Genomic DNA, 19,752 nt, shown 5'->3' with positions numbered 1-19,752 from the left:
AAGTACATGCATATAAAGCATAGTCAAATGGCGGCTGTTGTAGGTTTAGTGTACCATAGCAATGGTGATCATACCTGAATACAGACCCTATCCATAAAAGCATTGCGGCCATATGCCCCTGGGCCTCTACTACTGATTTGCAGCAACATATATCAGTGGGATATGAAATGGCCGTTACTGAGTAAAAACCTTTCTAAAGTTTGAGCTGCAGTGTGTGACAGGGAAGAGTAGAGGAGGAATTTCTGTATCTCAACATTTGTGTTTGGAACTCCCATTTTCTGGATGTTCTCCACAATGTGTTCTCCTCATCAGAACCATATACTTTTTCTCATGCTATGAACAAGGTTGTATGCAGAAATGCGTCAGCTGTTTTGAATCTTGACCTTCATGTAGCAAATAAAGATTTTCATGGGATTCTGGAGTTGCCGGCTACAGCTTTCTTGGATATACATTCTCTCTACAGATGGATCTGAACTTCTCATGTCTACCACACCAAGACCCCAGAGGGAACTGACATGAAAGCAAGTTAAAAACCCATGCCAATTGTTATTGTTTCCTATAAATGGTGACTGCTTATCCTCCCTCCCCAATCCCATAGCATAAAAAAGGATCACAGTCGGGCCATGCATTGTGTTCCCAGTACTCAATTGCTGTCTCTGATGCACGCCTAGAGGTACATTGCAAGTCTTTAGTGGCAATGCATAATACTTATAAAAAGAATATTTAAAATCAAGACACCCATTGAATGGGCCATGTGATCTGGAACACTGAGCTTTATTTGCCAACAGTGCAGAAAACACTATATATAGTAACTAAAAAGTACATATCTTACATTACAGTGTAGGAAGGTAATAAACAGTGTGATCCTCCCTCAATCAGTTGCCTCAATGTAACAATTAGTTTAGGTTATGCCCAAATAACTAGCATTTATAACATTGAAAGAGCTTGTTATCTCAGGGATATCCCCTAACATGGCTGATATCCCTGGTGTTCATGGTGTTCATGACATACAGTACAATTAAAAGAAAACTGTGAAAGATCTTGCTTTTCTCTTTAGATAAAATGCAATAAATAATGAAATAAATGTACAAAAAAATAAATAAATAAATATATATATATATATATATTTATATTTAAAAAAATCAATCTTTGGATAACTGATGAATTCAGAACATAGTGGTATTAGTGACCAATACCATATATATTACAAAAAATGTGTCAACAAATTGCAACTGTGTCACATAAATTAACACACCTGGTAATTTTTTCGTAAATTCCACAAGCATTTGTACATGCAACACTGCTGCTTCTGAGATATGGTAAAATATCTCTTCTGGGTTTGCTGATTCTTCTAGCTGAGCCAAAACCAACAAAAAGACAAACAAAAGTAGATGTCAGAATTGTTTAAGTACATTTAAAATGAACAAACGAAAAAATAATTCCGATTACTACCAATAAGAAACATTGCGTGTTGAATGCCTGATTCCCCCATTATTCTCTGTGGCTCCTCCCACCAGCTCCATATCACTACAGCATATAGTATGTCGGTAGTAGTTGTTGGATAGTCAGTCACTAGATTATGAATATGTATCTAACTTTAGACAATCCCAGGTAGGAGAGGCCCAGAAGGTGTGGCTAAGGAGAAGATACATTGTAAATTTTTAAGAGGGTCTGATCAGAGCTCTTCTGCACTGGGATCCCTCGAGTACCAGGGCTAGCAACCACTGAACAGGGAAAGGCGACTTGAATATTTCCAGTAGGTTTATCACTACACTTTATTAAAACTTTGGCCAGTATTGACCAACAGCAGAAGCAAATACAAAGAATGTTTTGCACTGTAGGCAGTAACAGTTTAAAGGTGGAGCTTTTTTTGCCTGTACTTATGGATCAGAGGAGTACAGGAGCCCACTGTCAGCTGATGTCACAGAGCTCTGAAAAGATCCACCCAGATGCCTGGACTGGCAGCTGGCTCAGCCTCTCAGCGAGCTGCTTGGAGACTGAGTGTCAGGGCTGGGCTCAGCACTTCCTTCTCTGAGCTGACCGCTCAGCTGTTGGCTAATTGCCAGCTCCTATCTCTCCACATTTACTCAGTGTTGCTGATATCTTGCTCGACAGTCCTGCCTACTTAAGCCGTTCAGTCCTGAGGAGCTCTGCCTTCGCAACATCACAGAGACGCTCTCCTGCATTCCTGTTAATAGACTTGCTTGGCTGACATCCCTTCTGACTACAGATCCTGCTTGCTGTTTTAATACGCTCAGCTCCGGCTCCCTTATGTTTGGCTTGTTTGACTATCCATTCTGGTTCCTGAACTCTGGCTATGTTTTGACTATGCTTGTTCTATTTACTTTTATTATTAAACAAGTGTGATTTAACTGTACTTCTGTCTTGGTCTGATTTCATGGTTTCTGACACTGAGCCAGCCACTCCTGCCCCTTCCCCAGCCCAGTGCTTCAGTGAGTGCTGGAGGGGAAAAGCAGAGAGCCAGCTCCCTGCAGCCTGAAGACCGAGAACTAAGGCCCCTTTCACACTGGGGAGCTTTGCACGCAATACAGCGCTAAAAATAGCACATGCAAAGCACCCTGAAACAGCCGCTGCTGTCTCTTCAATGTGAAAGCCCTTTCACACTGGAGCAGTGTGCTGGCAGGACACCAAAAAAAGTCCTGCTACCAGCATCTTTGGAGCTCCTCCACTGCTCCTGCCCATTGAAATCAATGGGGCAGCACGGCTATACCGCTGGCAAAGCAGTGCTTTGCGGTCGGTTTTAACCCTTTCTCGGCCGAATATCGCTGCTAAAATGATGGTAAAGTGGCGCTAAAAATAGCGCAGTTTTACCACCACTCCCGCCCCAGTTTGAAAGGGGCCTTTGCGAAGCGATCTTCTGTGTTTGATCGCTTAGTTCTCAGTCTTAGAGCCTCCATGGGAAAAGTATTCATACCCCTTGAAATTTTCCACATTTTCTAATGTTACAACCAAAAATGTAAATGTATTTTATTGGGATTTTACATGATAGACCAACACAAAGTGGCACATAATTGAAGTGGGAGATGAAAAATGGTTTTCAATTTTTTTTAGAAATAAATATCTGAAAAGTGTAGTGTGCATTTGTATTAAGCCCCCCTGAGTCAATAGTTTGTAGAGCCACTGCAATTACAGCTGCAAGTCTTTTTGCGTATGTCTCTACCAGTTTTGAACATCTGGAGAGTGAAATTTGTGCCCATTTTTCTTTGCAAAACAGCTCAAGCTCTGTTAGATTGGATGGAGCGCATATGTGAAGAGCAATTTTCAATTCTTGTCACAGATTCTCAATTGGATTTAGGACTGAACTTTGACTGGGCCATTCTAACATATGAATATGCTTTTATCTAAAGCATTCCATTGTAGCTCTGGCTGTATGTTTAGGGTCGTTGTCATGCTGGAAGGTGAACCTTGGCCCCAGTCTCAAGTCTTTTGCAGACTCAGGTTTTCTTCTAAGATTGCCCTGTATTTGGTTCTATCCATCTCCCCATCAACTCTGACCAACTTCCCTGTCCCCGCTGAAGAGAAGCATCCCCACAACATAATGCTGCCACCACCATGTTTCACTGTGGGGTTGGTGTGTTCAGGGTTATGTGCAGTGTTAGTTTTCCGCCACAGATAGCGTTTTGCTTTTAGGCCAAAAATTTACATTTTGGTCTCATCTGACCAGAGCACCTACTTCCATATGTTTGCTTTGTCCCCCACATGGCTCCTTGCTGCAAATAGGATTTCTTATGGCTTTCTTTCAACAATGGCTTTCTTCTTGCCTCTCTTCCATAAAGGCCAGATTTGTGGCGTGCACGACTAATAGTTGTCCTGTGTGACAGATTCTTCTACCTGAGCTGTGGATCTCTGAAGATCCTCCAGAGTTACCATGGGCCTCTTGCCTGCTTCTCTGATTAATGCTCTCCTTGCTCGACCTGTCAGTTTAGGTGGATGGCCATGTCTTGGTAGGTTTGCAGTTATGCCATACTCTTACCATTTTTGAATAATGGATGGAACTGTGCTCTGTGAGATGTTCAAAGCTTGGGATAAGTTTTTATAACCTAACCCTGCTTTAAACTTCTCCACAACGTTATCCCCGACCTGTATCCCTGACACTTGCCACTGTCACCTGACACCCATATGTAGCATGTAACTTGCCACTGTCACCTGACACCCATTTGCAGCTTGTCACTACTTATGCTACTTCTGGCAGCCTCTCCCCAGCGGCATCCGAGCGGATACGAGTGGGCAGTGAGAGGCGATGTAACTATCTCTCTGCTCATCCATGGCTGCAGCTCTGTCAAGTGTAGCCTTCGTGGCCCTGCTGTAGGGTGTGTGCGTGCGTCGGTGTGCGTTGGCGCCAAGCAGCCTACTTAAGTGTCCCCTGCGGTGTACTCGGTGCTGTCCGATCTGCAGCTTCCTGTGCCTTGATATAAATACAGAAAAAATCAGCGCAGTACAACCCCTTTACGAAAAGCTGCTGAACACCAAGGATCAATTACCAAATCCCAAAATACAATATATCAAACAGATGGTACAGCGCTCTAACTAAAATAAAATGATTACTAACATATTAAAATTAATAAAAAGTCCAAAGATAGCTTTTGAGTCAAAAAGTCCACGTGAGGAATCTTCAGTGGTATACAGTCAGTTCATGCATAAAGTGACTTAGTGCCAAGGGGGGGACCACCACCAATGGTAAAATTGGCTGCTCACCTCATCGTATGGACCCTTTAAATTACAGAGGGTCGTATGCACTTAAATATCAACTCATCCAATCGCTGTACTCCTCTCCGACAATATCCGACCGATTCACAAACGAAAACACAGCTTTCTCCCATTCAGAGTGAAATGAACTGACACGTTCGTGGAATACCCACACTGGATCGGTATATAGCAGTATTCACAATTCCTCAGACCATGTGGATAGAAAGACAGGCCATAGTGCTCTCCATAGAAAAACGTTTTAATGATGAATATACATAAAAAACACACTTACAATAACGAAGCTTCATACGATCTTTAAAATGATCAATGACCGCGGGTGACGTCACGTGATCTCCGTCCGGACGGAGATCACGTGACGTCACCCGCGGTCATTGATCATTTTAAAGATCGTATGAAGCTTCGTTATTGTAAGTGTGTTTTTTATGTATATTCATCATTAAAACGTTTTTCTATGGAGAGCACTATGGCCTGTCTTTCTATCCACATGGTCTGAGGAATTGTGAGTACTGCTATATACCGATCCAGTGTGGGTATTCCACGAACGTGTCAGTTCATTTCACTCTGAATGGGAGAAAGCTGTGTTTTCGTTTGTGAATCGGTCGGATATTGTCGGAGAGGAGTACAGCGATTGGATGAGTTGATATTTAAGTGCATACGACCCTCTGTAATTTAAAGGGTCCATACGATGAGGTGAGCAGCCAATTTTACCATTGGTGGTGGTCCCCCCCTTGGCACTAAGTCACTTTATGCATGAACTGACTGTATACCACTGAAGATTCCTCACGTGGACTTTTTGACTCAAAAGCTATCCTGTGCCTTGATACCTGTGACTTTTGCTTGTATTCCTGACCTCCTGTTTATCCGGCTCGTCCCTTGGATTATCCTGTCTGCTGCCTGCCCTTGACCTTGGCCTGTCTCTGACCTCACATCTGCCTGCTCCTTTGTACCATGCTGCCCGCCTGTTGCCTACACAGCTTGTGACCCGGACTTGAACTTGCTCATCCCTATGTTGCACCGTCTGCCTGCTGTCATCTGTACCTGTGGCTGGACCTGCCCACCATCTCCTGCTTGCATCTGCACCTGCATCCAGCTGTGAGAGACTGTCTACCTGTTTGTACCCACCCATTAGATCTCTTCTCCAGCATCCAACCCGCCAGGCTCTCATACCCATCTGCGCTCCCGTGCCTCCTGTCCACCCTACCAGGGGCCGTGAACTAGACCCGTAAGGGAGACCTTCCCCTTCTATCTTGAGCTCACCTGTCAGGTACGTGAGTCTGACAAGGTCTGACTACAATCGTCAATATCAGTAATATCGGTACGTTTCTGATCGATACCAATAATTGTTTTTTTTTATGTCGGCCCTCGATAATTGGCCACTCCGATAATCGATAATCAGTCAACCCCAATATACTACTATATACTATACTGCAACTGAGTAAAATTTCCTGGCCTTGGACTTGCCCTAGCCTTTGATTGGACAGTGAAGGAGAAGCAGTACACTAATGAGTTCATCAATCTCTGTTTTGTATAGTATTGCTCTTCCCCCTTCTAGTTTGAGTTGCTAATTGTAGCCAATTACAGAAGGATGATATCAAGGGAGGATAAAGTATGTTTGCTGAGTGGTTGAAGTGATAGCTTTCCATATCTACCCAGAGATCAGCTATACATTATAAGCATATATTTACAAATGTCGGGGGCACTGTTAAAGTAGTTATAAACCCTTACATATACCCAGTGAAGTGACTGGCCCAAGGTAATAACCAGCAAGGAAACAAATTCTCCTACATAAGTACCTGTTTATCTGCAGTTTATCTGCAGTTTTCTCTAACCGCCATACAGTACAAAGTCCAGAATGTTACAGCATGTCTGAGCTTTCAGAAAGCAGGGGGCACAGAGCTGAAGTTACACTCTGCAGATTTCAGTGAAGAGAGCTGAGAGTTGATTGGAGGGAAGGAACATACCTCCCCTTCACACAGCACACAGAAACAAAGCTTAGGTTGTCAGTCACAGTCTGTGTGCTGGAGCTCCCTCCCCATCACCTTTTTTACCTCTTTATTTCAGGAAAACTTGTCAGAAGTGACTTATATAAATAGCAGAGGAACAAAGCAGAAGACAGAAATGACCCTTAGTGCTCTGAACTTAGAATAGTACACACTATAGAAGGATATGTTTTGTGTATATTATATTTTAGAGGTTTACAAGCACTTTAGGAAATTAAGCCAGCATTAAATCTGAGCCCCTTCATTGAAATAATTAAGTACTATTTTAGGTAAAAGGTATAGATTAGCAATTGTATTGATGACTTTTGAGGATGCATGTACTTTTTTGACTGTAATAACACAACAAATACTTACAAATAACTTGTGATCATCGAGCGGGATACCACATTTTTGGTAAGCGGCTACTATATGATCAATCAGCTTACAGTCCTCAGCAGTCAGTTCCAAACGAGGTATAACCTGTTGAATGTACAATATTTTTAAATATCTGTGCACTTTTCTTCACTACTCGCCAGTCACAGGCATTTTGTAGTAATTAATTACAATGCAGGATTAGCAGTCCTACATTGTACATGAGGACATTGAGGGCCCACTCACACCAAGGAGCAGAGTGCTAGTTGATGGGGATAGAAATATGGTAAACTGTCTATCCCTCTACTCCTAGACAAAATGAGCATGTAACCATTGCAGAGCAGGGGAGCCCCACTGCTTAATGTTTAGTTTTAAAGTGATTGTACACCTTGTACAACCACTTTTACCTACATGTAAGCCTATATTAAGGCTTACCTGTAGGTGCTGGAAATATCTCCTAAACCTCCACAGTTTAGGAGATATTTACAAATAAGCTGAGCGCCAAGGACAATGTCATCGGCGCATGCGCACTTTAGAAAGGGCACATTGTGCCGTTTCTAATAGGGGTCATTCGGTGACTGACGGCTCCCGCACGCATGCACGTGAGTGACGTCACACGACTCTGGCCAGTCACAGAGGCGGGGTTCGCAGCCCCGCAAGGAAGAAGGGGGAAGATGGACACTCCCTGCCAGTGGGGACAACGGTGACATTGCAGGCTTCGGTTTCAGGTAAGTGACACGTAATGGGCTACTATGCGATGCATAGTAGCCCATTATGCTTTACCTTTGCAGAGAAATAGAGAGGAAGTAAAACCCACCAGGGTTTACTTCCTCTTTAAGAAGAATACATTAACACATGTTCTTTGCATTGTAAAGCCACTTTCCATTCTTGAAAGAGCATTAAAATGGATAATCTGTGTGTTATTCTAAGTTTAGCTTTCTGTATGCATTCTTTATTCATTACAGTTACTTATATAGCACTGTCAATTTACACAGCGCTTTACATATATATTGAACATTCACATCAGTCCCTGCCCTCAAGGAGATTACACTCTAAGGTCCCTAACTCATATTCATACATAAAAAAACTAGGGCCAATTTAGTCAGGAGCCAATCAACCTACCAGCATGTCTTTGGAGTGTGGGAGGAAAGCGGAGTACCCAGAGGAAACCCACGGAGGCACAGGGAGAACATGCAAACTCCATGGATGGGATTTGAACCGACTAAAAATAATGTTTTTAAAACATTTTTTTTGTTTTAGTTATGTTGATAGGGGAATGGCCTAATTCATTTACCTTATTATTGTTGGCCTCACAAATAACTAATAAAGCTTCTAATATCTTGGTTATTCTGGTGACTTTTAGCTGACTCATGTCATTGGAATGTTATTGTTAATGGACCAAGTCCTTGAGGGGTTATAGTGCAAAGGGAGTTGGCCAGAGGTGGTCTTTTCAAGTACAATATTACCACAGCCAAATCCTATAAGACCTTTGTCTCTTCAAGCGTCTGTGGTCACCTGTGCCATGTGCGTAACAGCAAACCGGACCCATGGCGGAGAAAAGCATCTTTAGTTAAGTATTCTTGGTATATATTCTTTATCTTTATCTGTATCTGTCATTACTTTAATAAATGTTATACTTTTAAGTATTTGTGTTATCAATCTTTACACATATTGAACACAATCCCAAAAACTTGACAAAACACATTTCAATATAAAAAATGGCATAAAATTTTGAAAGCTTCTATTCAGTTTTAGACTATCACATTTTCCCTCTTTCCTTGGCTCATTTGTTCTAAAAAGACTCTTTTCTTATAGAGCTCAGTAGCTAAAGCGGAAATGTACTCTATGAATGAGTCATAACGGTGATTTCACTCCCTTACTCCCTGTCCCTTAGAATGTCCCTTTTTTTAATACATAACTTATTTGTAACAAAGTTGAAATACAAACATAGGGGGTTATTTACGAAAGGCAAATCCACTTTGCACTGCAAGTGCACATGAAAGTGCAGTCGCTCTAAATCTAATGCCGCGTACACATGACCGGACTTTTCGACATCAAAGGTCCGACGGAACGATTCCAGCAGACCATTCGATCGTGTGTGGGCTGCAGCGGACTTTTGATTTGCAAAAATCCGTCAGACTTTAGAAATGGAACATGTTTCAAATTTTTCCGCCGGAACTCCGCTGGACCCAGTTCCTACCGAGAAATCCGCTCATGTGTATGCTAGTCCGACGGACAAAAACCGACATGAGGGCAGCTATTGGCTACTGGCTATGAACTTCCTTATTCTAGTCCAGTCGTACGTCATCACGTTTGAATCCGTCGGACTTTGGTGTGATTGTGTGTGGCCAAGTCCGTTTATTCGGAAAGTCCATCAGAACTCTGTCAGAACTCCGCTGAAAGTCCGTTGGACCTAGTCCCTCGAAAAGTCCGGTCGTGTGTACGCGGCATTAGGGGTAGATCTGAAATGAGCGGAAGCTCTGCTGATTTCCTCATCCAATCATGTGAACGCTAAAATGCTCTTTTTTATTTTCCTTGCAAGTCCCCCTTGGATCTACAGCGACTGCACTTCCAAGTGCACTTTCAGTACAAAGTGTATTTTCCTTTAGTAAATAACTCCATAGTTTCCCTTTGATAGAACAGAAAATGCACAGGAACCAACAATCATGCATTCAGCTTAGGTTTATCATTTTGATAAGAAGGCCTATGGTGCATATCCACTGGATCTGTCAATATGGAACTATCTCTTACTTTTGCTGGTTTTGTAGTTGACGTTACTTGTCTGTTATCACATCCATCATCTTCCACTTTCACATTACGAAAAACTGAATTGTTTTGTTTACAGTTTTTTCTGAGCCTTTTCGATTTGCATTGCACTTCGGTCAACAAACCTAGCACAAAACACAAAGACATATCAGGTATAATTAATTATATTTAAGACACATTAGATTAATGTATTACTTTTGTGACTGCATCTTTATTAAGTTAACAATACAGAGGGGGTTATTTGCGAAAGGCAAATCCACTTTGCACTGCAAGTGCACTTGGAAGTGCAGTCACTCTAAATCTAAGGGGTAGATCTGAAATGAGTGGAAGCTCTGCTGATTTTATCATCCAATCATGTGCAAGCTAAAATGCTGTTATATATTTTCCTTGCATGTCCCCCTCGGATCTACAGCGACTTTACTTCCAAGTGCACAGTGGATTTTCCTTTAGTAAATAACCCCCAGAGTGTCAAATATAATTCCATGCTATGCATTATACACAGTTTTTTTTTTTTTTTTTTTTTAGGGGGCGGGGGGGGGGGGGGGGGGGGATGTATGGTACACCAAAACAGCAAACAAACTACAAATGTTTTATGAAAAAAAAAAAAAAAAAAAGCGGACAGCTAGACCACTTCCTTGAAATTAAAAAAAAAAAAAAGACGAGGAGCTAGACATCATATATTTATGGAGTGACATTTATAAACGTTACTCCAAAAATAGCCCTTGGTTGTCTGTTTCACCTGTTAATGAAGGTGTACCAAGGCTTCTGGTTGGCTCGGTTCACAAGCACAGTTTGCATGGATGCTCCAAATAGCTCTGCACCCTCTGATTGCTGTAATTGTTAATAGAAGACATCAATCGCTGTGAACACAGATGTAAACAGACATGTGTTTACATCTGATAATACTCCCCTTCCTCTTACAACGAATAGAAACAGGCAATAAAGAATATAAGAGCAATTGCTTAGTTTTTGTGATGGAGGCACACACACCACAGTAGCAGTAAGAATCTTTTTTTTTACTATTTCACAACCCCTTCTCTCCTTCCTTTGTAAACGTCAGCTTGCCTTTCTATGTGACAAAAACTTTTAGGTGATTAAGTTGGGAAAATTGCATGAACAAGCTTTCTGCTCTATACTAGACCACTTGATTTTTTAAATAAATAAATTCTGCGGATTATGGACTCCAGTGTTGACTTTTTCAAGTACAAAGTTGCTTGAATGAGTTTTTGTCAGGTAAAGTATCAGAGAATTTTAACAAAAAAAATGGCCTGACAATGATGGGGTATTAAACTCAAGTGAGTAAAAGTGATTTAAAAAAAATTGTCCAACAAATTCAGAGAAACCATTTCCCTACCACCCTTTAACCACTTAAGCTCTGGAAGGTTTTACCCCTTTCCTGACAAGGCCATTTTTTTTTCGATACAGCATTGTGTTGTTTTAACTGACAAATGTGTGGTCGTGCGACACTACTTAAATAAAATTGATATCCTTTTTTCCCATAAATAGATCTTTCTTTTGGTGGCATTTGATCACCCCTGAGGTTTATATTTTTTGCACTTTGACTGCTTGCCAACCAGCCACCGTCATTTTACTGCGGCAGGTCAGCACGATCAGGATAGCAGGCACATGCGCCGCCGGAGTTGCGCGCACGTGGCCACTGCTCAGCGGGGGTGCCGATGCTTGTAGCCAACAGTCGCGATGACTGCCGGCCACGAGCGATCACGGGCACGAGAGGCAGAACAGGGACATGCGTAAACACACAAATCCCTGTTTTGTTCTGTGAGGTGTGACAGATCGTGAGTTCCTAATAGCTAGGAACCATGATCGGTCATTTCCTCTAGGTCAGTCCCCTCCCCCTACAGTTAGAAACACACACAAGGAACACAGTTAACTCCTTGATCGCCTTCTAGTGTTAACCCCTTCCCTGCCAGTGACATTTTTACAGTAATCAGTGTATTTTTATAGCACTGATTGCTGTGTAAATGTCAATGGTCTCAAAAATGTGTCAAAAGTGTCCGATGTGTCCGCTATAATGTCGCAGTCCCAATAAAAATCGCAGATTGCCACCATTACAGTAAAAAAAAATAATAATAATAAAAAAAAAATGGAAATCTATCCCCTATTTTGTAGATTCTATAACTTTTGCTCAAACCAATCAATATAAGCTTATTGCGATTTTTTTTTTAACCAAAAATATGTAGAAGAATACATATCCGCCTAAACTGAGAAAAAATGTACAAAATATTGGGGGTTATTTAGAGTGCAGTCGCTGTAAATCTGAGGGGTAGATCTGAAATGAGGGGAAGCTCTGCTGATTTTAACATCCAATCATGTGCAAGCTGAAATGCTGTTTTATATTTTCTTTGCATGTCCCCCTCGGATTTAAAACGACTGCACTTCCCAGTGTACTTGCAGTGTACTTGTAGTGCAAAGTGGAGTTTCCTTTCGTAAATAACCCCCATTGTGTTTTTTTTCAAAATAGTTTTTTTTTGTTTATATAGCAAAAAATAAAAACCGCAGAGACAATCAAATACCACCAAAAGAAAGCTCTATTTGTGGAAAAAAAGGATGTTAATTTTGTTTGGGTGCAGCGTCGCACGACCACGCAATTGTCAGTTAAAGCGACACAGTCCCGCATCGGAAGAGATGGCCCAGTCATTCAGCAGCCAAATCTTCCGGGGCTGAAGTGGTTAAACAAAAAAGGCCAACAATTTTTTTCATTCTGCTATAAAACATTTCCAATACATTTAAAAAAAAAAATCTATTATATTAGGCCAATATGTATTCTGCTACATAATTTTGGTAAAAAAAAATCCCAATAAGCGTATATTCACTGGTTTGTGCAAAAATTATAGCGTCTACAAACCATGGGGTATATTTATGGAATGTTTATTTTTGGAATGTTTATATATATATATATATTTTATTTTTTTACTAGTAATGGTGGCGATAGTCAATTTTTGGTGGGACTGCGATATTGCAGCAGAGAAATTAGACACCTAACTGACACTTTTGACACTTTTTGGGGACTAGTGACATTATTACAGGGACTATGTGTGCTTAACGAGAACAACCACTGTATTGCATTATTCTGAATCTTTTAAGCATATATTGCTACTGATTTTAAGCTCAAACTTAATAAATTTTTGTACTACTAACTTTGTACTTCAATTAATTGTATTTTGTTAATTAGCACCGCAAAAATCCCTAATTTCCCTTCCTGTCCTTTGATTCATGTTTCAAACTTTCAGGGATGAGGTGCCATCTTTGTTAGGTGTTGCTTGAGGTTGAACCATCAAAATTATTCCATTATTACAGTGATCAGTGCTAAGAAAATGCACTGTCACTGTACTAATGAAATTGGCAGGGAAAGAGTTAACATCAGGGGCAATCAAAGGGTTAAGTGTGTCCCTAGGGGTGCTTTCTAACTGTGGGGAGAAGTGCTTTGTCTGGGGAAAAACAGAGATCAGTGCTTAGCAGAAACACAAGATCTCCATTTTTGTTTAATGTGCCAAAAGTTGTAGAGGAAGAGGGGATGAGGCAGAAAAACAGATGTTCGCATTTTAGGTGAAGTTGTGCTTTAAATTGGCTGCTGCTTTTCGGCCTACATTTGTATCAGCGGAATTAATATTAGCAAAGATTAATTTAATGCGTTAATGTTATGTTTAACTCACATTCTGCGAGCATACCAACTGCCTTGCACTTCTTCAAACGACACTCTTGACATTTTCTCCTCATGTACATGTCCATTTCACAGTGTCCACCATTCTTACATCGGTATACAGCATTTTTGGTAATGCTACGGCGGAAAAAACCTAAAATAGTTAAATATTTTATTAGTGATGAAAAAAAATACCAAAATTGTGTTTTCCCAATTAAAAAAGTAAGACTATATATAATGCAAACATAGACAAAATACCCCTAGAAAGTACAGAAAGGAAGATGTGTATTTAAGTTGAACTTGGTTTTCACTGGGGCTTTACAGCCTTCTTTTATCACTGCCACCAGTAAGGGTTGGTTCATATTGGGACGACTTGTCAGGCGACTTAGCCGCCTGACAAGTAGCATCCCATTCTGTACAATGGAACCATTCTAATCGGAGCGACACAAGTCGGTCCGACTTAGAAAAAGGTTCCTTCACGACTTTGGGGGCGACTTGAGGCAACTTGCATTGACTTCTATACAGAAGTGGTTTTGCAAGTCGCTGCAGCGGTCGTGTCCAGGTCGCCCAAGGCAGTCGCGCTGCAAGTGGTGCTGCCTCAGTGTGAACCGGACCTTAGAACTATATTGATGAACACATTTCATAATTTTGTGGTTCTATGTAAGTCAGTCTGAAAGAAATATGAATTCTTTTGGTCAATATACTAAAACAGACTGTAAGTGGAATAGCAAAATCACTGGCATTCAGTTTGAACATCTATTCTTCATATTTGGTTGTATAGTTTTAGTTTATCAAAATTTGACATTTCGTTATTTTTTTAAATGTAGTTTTCCTAAATTAGGGGCACCTTTAAAAAGACATTCATTGCACATTCAAGAGAGACATTGGGGTTACATATGCCTTATTCATAATCCAGCAAACATCACATTCATTGTACATTTACCACACGTGCTGAGGTAGTGGACCTTTGGCAAAAGGTGATACCCTGTGAAGACCCCGTATCTATAGTACACACCGCGTGCCTTTACAGCTTTGGTGCTTGAAAGGTGAACTTATTTAATTAATGTTTCAGAAGGTCAAAGGGACCTTCTCCTCCTTAGTGATGCTACCAGCTCAGCACATAAAGAATGAGAACTGGTATTCCTATTCCCATGATAATGTATTTTGTATTCTATCAAATATCAGCTAATGCCAGCAATATTACAGGAAACCATCATCTCTTGAGTTCCCTTAAAAACTTGTTTTTCAGCTAGAATCCCCTTAAAGCTCCAGTTCCAGCTGAGGTGTTTGGAAGGTGTTTGGAAGGTGAAGATCTTGCCCATACATTAAGTATTCTGGTCATGAGAGCACCGAAGAGGAGAATTACCAAGCCCATGTGCCTGGTTGGTCTGGTTCATATACCCTCTAGCCTCCAAGTGCTTAACCTGTGGAACACCACAGATTTGGCACCCAAGAGACCAATAGCAAGAACCTAAACATAAACATTTCCACTGTCATTGAAAAATATGCAAATCTATTCAGATAATTAAACATTTGGCAGTCATAATAGTAACATCTGACTAGTTGTCCCTTATCATTTGTCTAGTCTATGCTCCTTCATAGGTTACCAAAGAGGCAAAGGAGCTCAAGGACTGAAGGGAAGTCACATGAGGGCCATTATATTAATTGCACAGGTAATGGCAATTGGTTCAACTAGAGCGAACAGGGTATGAATAGGGAGCCATGGTAACTGAAGCACATTGACCAGCACTTACTGTAGGAGCTTTTTGAATTCCCTAGCTGATTCAGGAGTTCATGTATAAGAAATGTTGAAAAACATTGTAATCTAACTGTATGTCTGCCATTGTTGGACCAGCACATTACATTCAATCTGGGTGGGAAAATTTTTTTTTTTTTTACCTGCAACAGTAAAACATAAATTGCAAATGTTGTTTAAAAGTCTATCTTCTGAAAACCATTTAGTTTCCATGGGTTTTGAATGTTCCATTTTTGTCTTATTGAAATGTTTTAATAAAAATTACATTCAAACATAATTTTGTGTCCAAAACGTATTAACAGCATAATATACAGGGTCCCTATTTTGTTCATGAAGAATGACTCAGGAGGTAAGGACAATTTATATTAAAAAAATATATTATTTAAAATTGTATTAACAGAGCAGAGTCCCTCCAGTATCATAGTTTTATTACAAGTTGGTGCTGCTTGTAGGTTTGTTATATCTTTCGTCTTTGCGTTACAGATTGACATTGCTGTTTCCTCCGAAGTGATATTCACTTTTGAAATGAAATCACCCTATGGACAGAGTAGTCTTAGATTGGCATATAGTTTTAAATTGACTTTAAAGCGGTTGTAAACCGCTGGACATTTTTTTACTTTTACCCTGCAAGTTAAAGCTGTAATATTCTAGTATGCATCTCATACGAGCACTTTATGTTAAACTTACCTTACCTTAAAGCCCTCCCGCGCCAAGATATCAGAGCTGAAGGCGGCTTACATCTTCATTAATTTTGCTTCAGGGTTCGTGGATTCTGACTCTGTGACTGGCCAGAGCCGCAATGAATCACTCCCACGCATGCACGCAGGAGCCACTGTTCACGGCACAGAGCTCTGAAGGAATGGACCGTTCTTTCAGAGCGTATGCGCCAGTGATGTCACTGGCTGCATGTACAGTAAATATCTCCTAAACGGTGCACGCTTAGGAGATATTTACACTACCTATAGGTAAGCCTTATTATAGGCTTACCTATAGGTAAGAGTCAGTGATGGAAGTTAACTTCCACTTTAAGTAAAATACATAATTAAAGTCCAAATGTAGCTAACATTTTTAAACAATTAAAGCATTTTTTCTTATTAGGATAATGAAATGATTATCTTTCTAATCAATATATAAATGCTTATCTTTCTAATCACATCAGCACTGTAATATGGTAATATGTAATATGTAATATGGTTTGACCTATTCCTGTAACACACTTTTGCTGGTCAGTTTGGCCTGTTACAGGAAGAGGTAAAAATAACAGAACTTCTGCCAGGATCATAAGGTAATAATACTCTGATATAGGTTGATCTCCTAAAAAAAAACTGTTGTGTTATTGCTGGTGATAGACTGACTACATCATATACAGTATGTCATTTTTATTCCCAATTCATTTCTTAAATGTTTACTTTGTGATACTCAACCATTTGCTTACCTTTACATCCTTCACAGGTAAGTGCGTTGTAGTGATAACCCGATGCCTTATCTCCACATACCACGCAAAGTTCTTCATGCCCTTTCATCCGAATAGTAGAATGACTAATCCTGGGCCTCTTCATTGTAGAGTACATATCTTCTACGCTATGAGTCATGTTGGCTGGAGGTTTATTATAATCACAGGTGCTCAGGACATACTGGCCTTCCCCATATGTATTTTCCAGACTGTATGTACTGTAATGGCACTGGGAAGATGGGGATTGCAACACAGGTGAATAAGGCATATTTGTATACTGACAATATGGAGTCGCCTGGTAGTCTGAATCCGGGAGTTGATAATTAATGTGCTCTGGCAGAACATCTGTGAAAATAAACATAGCAAAGCTTGACAATGCAATACTTTTTTTGCTGATCAGCCTCGGCATAGCTTAAATGAAATTCCAGTGCACAACTTGCAATGAAAATCTTTTAGCCTGCATGGGTTCAATCTATCCATGATAGTAATTAGCATTATAAGTAACTTAGGACAGATAGATAACCTGCACACAACCAAATACCAAACCTTTGTTGAGAAAATAATGGTGTGAACTTATCATGCTGATACATCTGTGTTATAGTGAGGGTGTGCAACAACATTGTAGTTAATTCTTTTCACACTGTCAGTCTTGGACGGAAATTATCCCCAATCTCTAACATTGCAACTCCATTAGTAACAAGTATGAGCTAACATTCTTAACATTCTAGGCCAGTGTTTCTCAACCTTTTTTCAGTCATGGCACCCTTTCAAATTCTGTACAATCTCAAGGCACCCCATTCTAAAGCATAAAAAAACAAAACTACTAGTTTTAAATAACACAGCAACATATACACATGGACACCCAGCATTAGAGGTGATTTATTTTACAAAATAAACACACCTTTGAACACTGAAACAGACTAGTATTCCAATGATTCTCTTCTCCCTCAATTTCTTTCCCTCAGTCAGCTAATGTGACCCTGGTGCTAATGGAGATGGGCGTGAAGGGAAAAACAAAAAGGATGCTGTACAAGCACTCAGCATCCTTTTTATCAACCGGTGATGTCATTGGTTGTTAGGACCCTGGTGGTTGGAAGGTTGTAAAAGTGCACAATGGGAACCTGTGGCTTTCCAGAACTAAAAGGCAGGCTTGATTTACACATTGGCTTTTATACAGTTTTTGGACAATTGTTAGGCCTTTTGCCAAGGCAGCCCCAAAGAAACCTGAAGGTACCCTGGTTGAAAAAGTTTGGTCTAGTTTTTAAACATTCTTAAAGCTGAACTCCAAACTAACAAAATGATCTATTCTTGTCAATATAAACAAATTAAATCATGTAATTTTCTCTTGGTTTGATGGTATATGTGCTCCAGGCAGTGTATGTTGGGGAGGATGTTTGTATCGTTGTACAAATGTTTTGTATAACCAATGAAAAAAAAAAATATCTGATAAAAAAAAAATCTGAAAAAGCTAGTCAAACAACTAGATGATTTTAGATCTAGATTTAGTTTATGAAACATGTATGGTAGCTGATTTACTTGACCTAGGAATTTGTATTTCTTTCCCTCAAGTCCTCCATAAAGGTTAAACATTCTGTACCCAAATGCATTTTCTGCATTAAAGTAATACTAAAGTCTTGTTTTTTTTGTGTTTAAACATAACAAAGATTTTATACTTACCTGTTATGTGCAGGGGTTTTCTTTGGTGCTCCTGGCCCCTCCTTCCTGCCGAGCCACTGCTCTGCATGTCCATTCAGGCATGGAGCCACAGTTTAGCGCCACCCCTCTCTCTCCTCATTGGCTCACTGACTTAGTTTGACAGAAGCGGAAGCCAATGGCACTCTACTGCTGTCTCAGCCAATGAGGAGGGAGAGGCAGCTGGGTCTCTCCTGCAACACTGCACTGGATGGAGATGGGCTCAGGTAAGTAATAAGGGGGGCTGGGGGAGCTGCTGCACATAGGTTTTTTATCTTAATGCATAGAATGCATTAGGATAAAAAACTTTTTGCCTTTAGAACCCCTTTAAGGTAAAAAAAAACAACTACTATCCGTCTTAGCCCCCCTGTCCCTAAACAATTGCCTGGCTCCTGTCAAACCCCAGCCATGTCCCCAGCTCCAGCACCACTCCCTCCTTTCACTTCAGGAGAAACTGAATGGTTTAACAGCACTGTGTGTGCACAGAAATCACCCTATCCTGTCAGAAACATAAGAGGGTGCTTTCTGTGCAGTATCATTATACAGAGCAGGTAATTATAACCCCCCTTTTTTTTATTTAAAAAAAATTAGACTGTAGTATCACCAAATCACGCACCTGTACGTCATTTGGCTTCAGGTGGTGGAACCAGAGTAATGCCTGCAGCTGTAGGCATCATCCCAGTATCGTTTTTTAGCGCTGACAGTCGGCTCTCTTGTAATAACAACTGATGCGGTTAAGCAGTTGCTGGATTGTTATAACAAGCAGCAGTAGGGGACTCCCCCTCTCGCCACCTTCGGCTGCTCGCCCAGGCTCTCACTTCTGGTTTACTCGGGAAACAACGGTGCCAGTTTTCAAAATTCAAAAGTATTCAAAAACACTAATCTTGGCATTTTGAATGCTTTCAGACCACAGATCCCTTCCTAAAGAGTACCTGACACATGCCTATTGTTGTCACGAGGATGTTTTTATTGACAGCAATAAAAGTGCTAAAAAAAAATTGATTAAAGGGACAGTTTAAAAAAATAAATAAATAAGGAAAAAAAATTTACTGCGTCCCATCCCTTCGTGCTCACGCGCAGAAGCAAATGCATACGTAAGTCATGCCCTTTTTTGTAAAGATTGTTCAAACCACACAAGTGAGGTATCACCACAATCGTTAGAGAGAGAGAGCATTAATTATAGTGCAAGACTTCCTCTGTAACTCTAAACAGGTAATCTGTGAAAAAATTAAACCGTCACCTATGGAGATTTTTAAGTACCGTATTTGGTCGCCATTGCACGAGTGTACGCAATTTTAAAGCATGACATGTTAGGTATCTATTTACTCGGCGTAACATCATCTTT

At 40.5% G+C, this 19,752-nt stretch overlaps 1 protein-coding gene across 1 annotated transcript in view; it reads right to left on the bottom strand.

The window, feature by feature from the left end:
• The window catches only part of LOC143982681 (bile acid receptor-like), a 132,064-nt gene that overhangs the window by 18,344 nt on the left and 93,968 nt on the right, over positions 1–19,752 (bottom strand). Inside the window, exons 3-7 of the mRNA XM_077481607.1 lie at positions 16,698–17,060; positions 13,520–13,660; positions 9,831–9,970; positions 7,083–7,187; positions 1,256–1,355 (exon numbers count right to left, since the gene is read on the bottom strand). Of these exons, the coding sequence (XP_077337733.1) occupies positions 1,256–1,355; positions 7,083–7,187; positions 9,831–9,970; positions 13,520–13,660; positions 16,698–17,060 (849 nt within the window). The remainder of the gene's footprint in view (positions 1–1,255; positions 1,356–7,082; positions 7,188–9,830; positions 9,971–13,519; positions 13,661–16,697; positions 17,061–19,752) is intronic.

This window comes from Lithobates pipiens, unplaced genomic scaffold (assembly GCF_037356315.1).
Source record: "Lithobates pipiens isolate NorthernLeopardFrog02 unplaced genomic scaffold, aLitPip1_a1.2 Scaffold_16, whole genome shotgun sequence".
NCBI lineage: Eukaryota > Metazoa > Chordata > Amphibia > Anura > Ranidae > Lithobates > Lithobates pipiens.
Note: the sequence above shows the minus strand (reverse complement) of the source record. Positions and strands in the feature narration are given on the sequence as shown.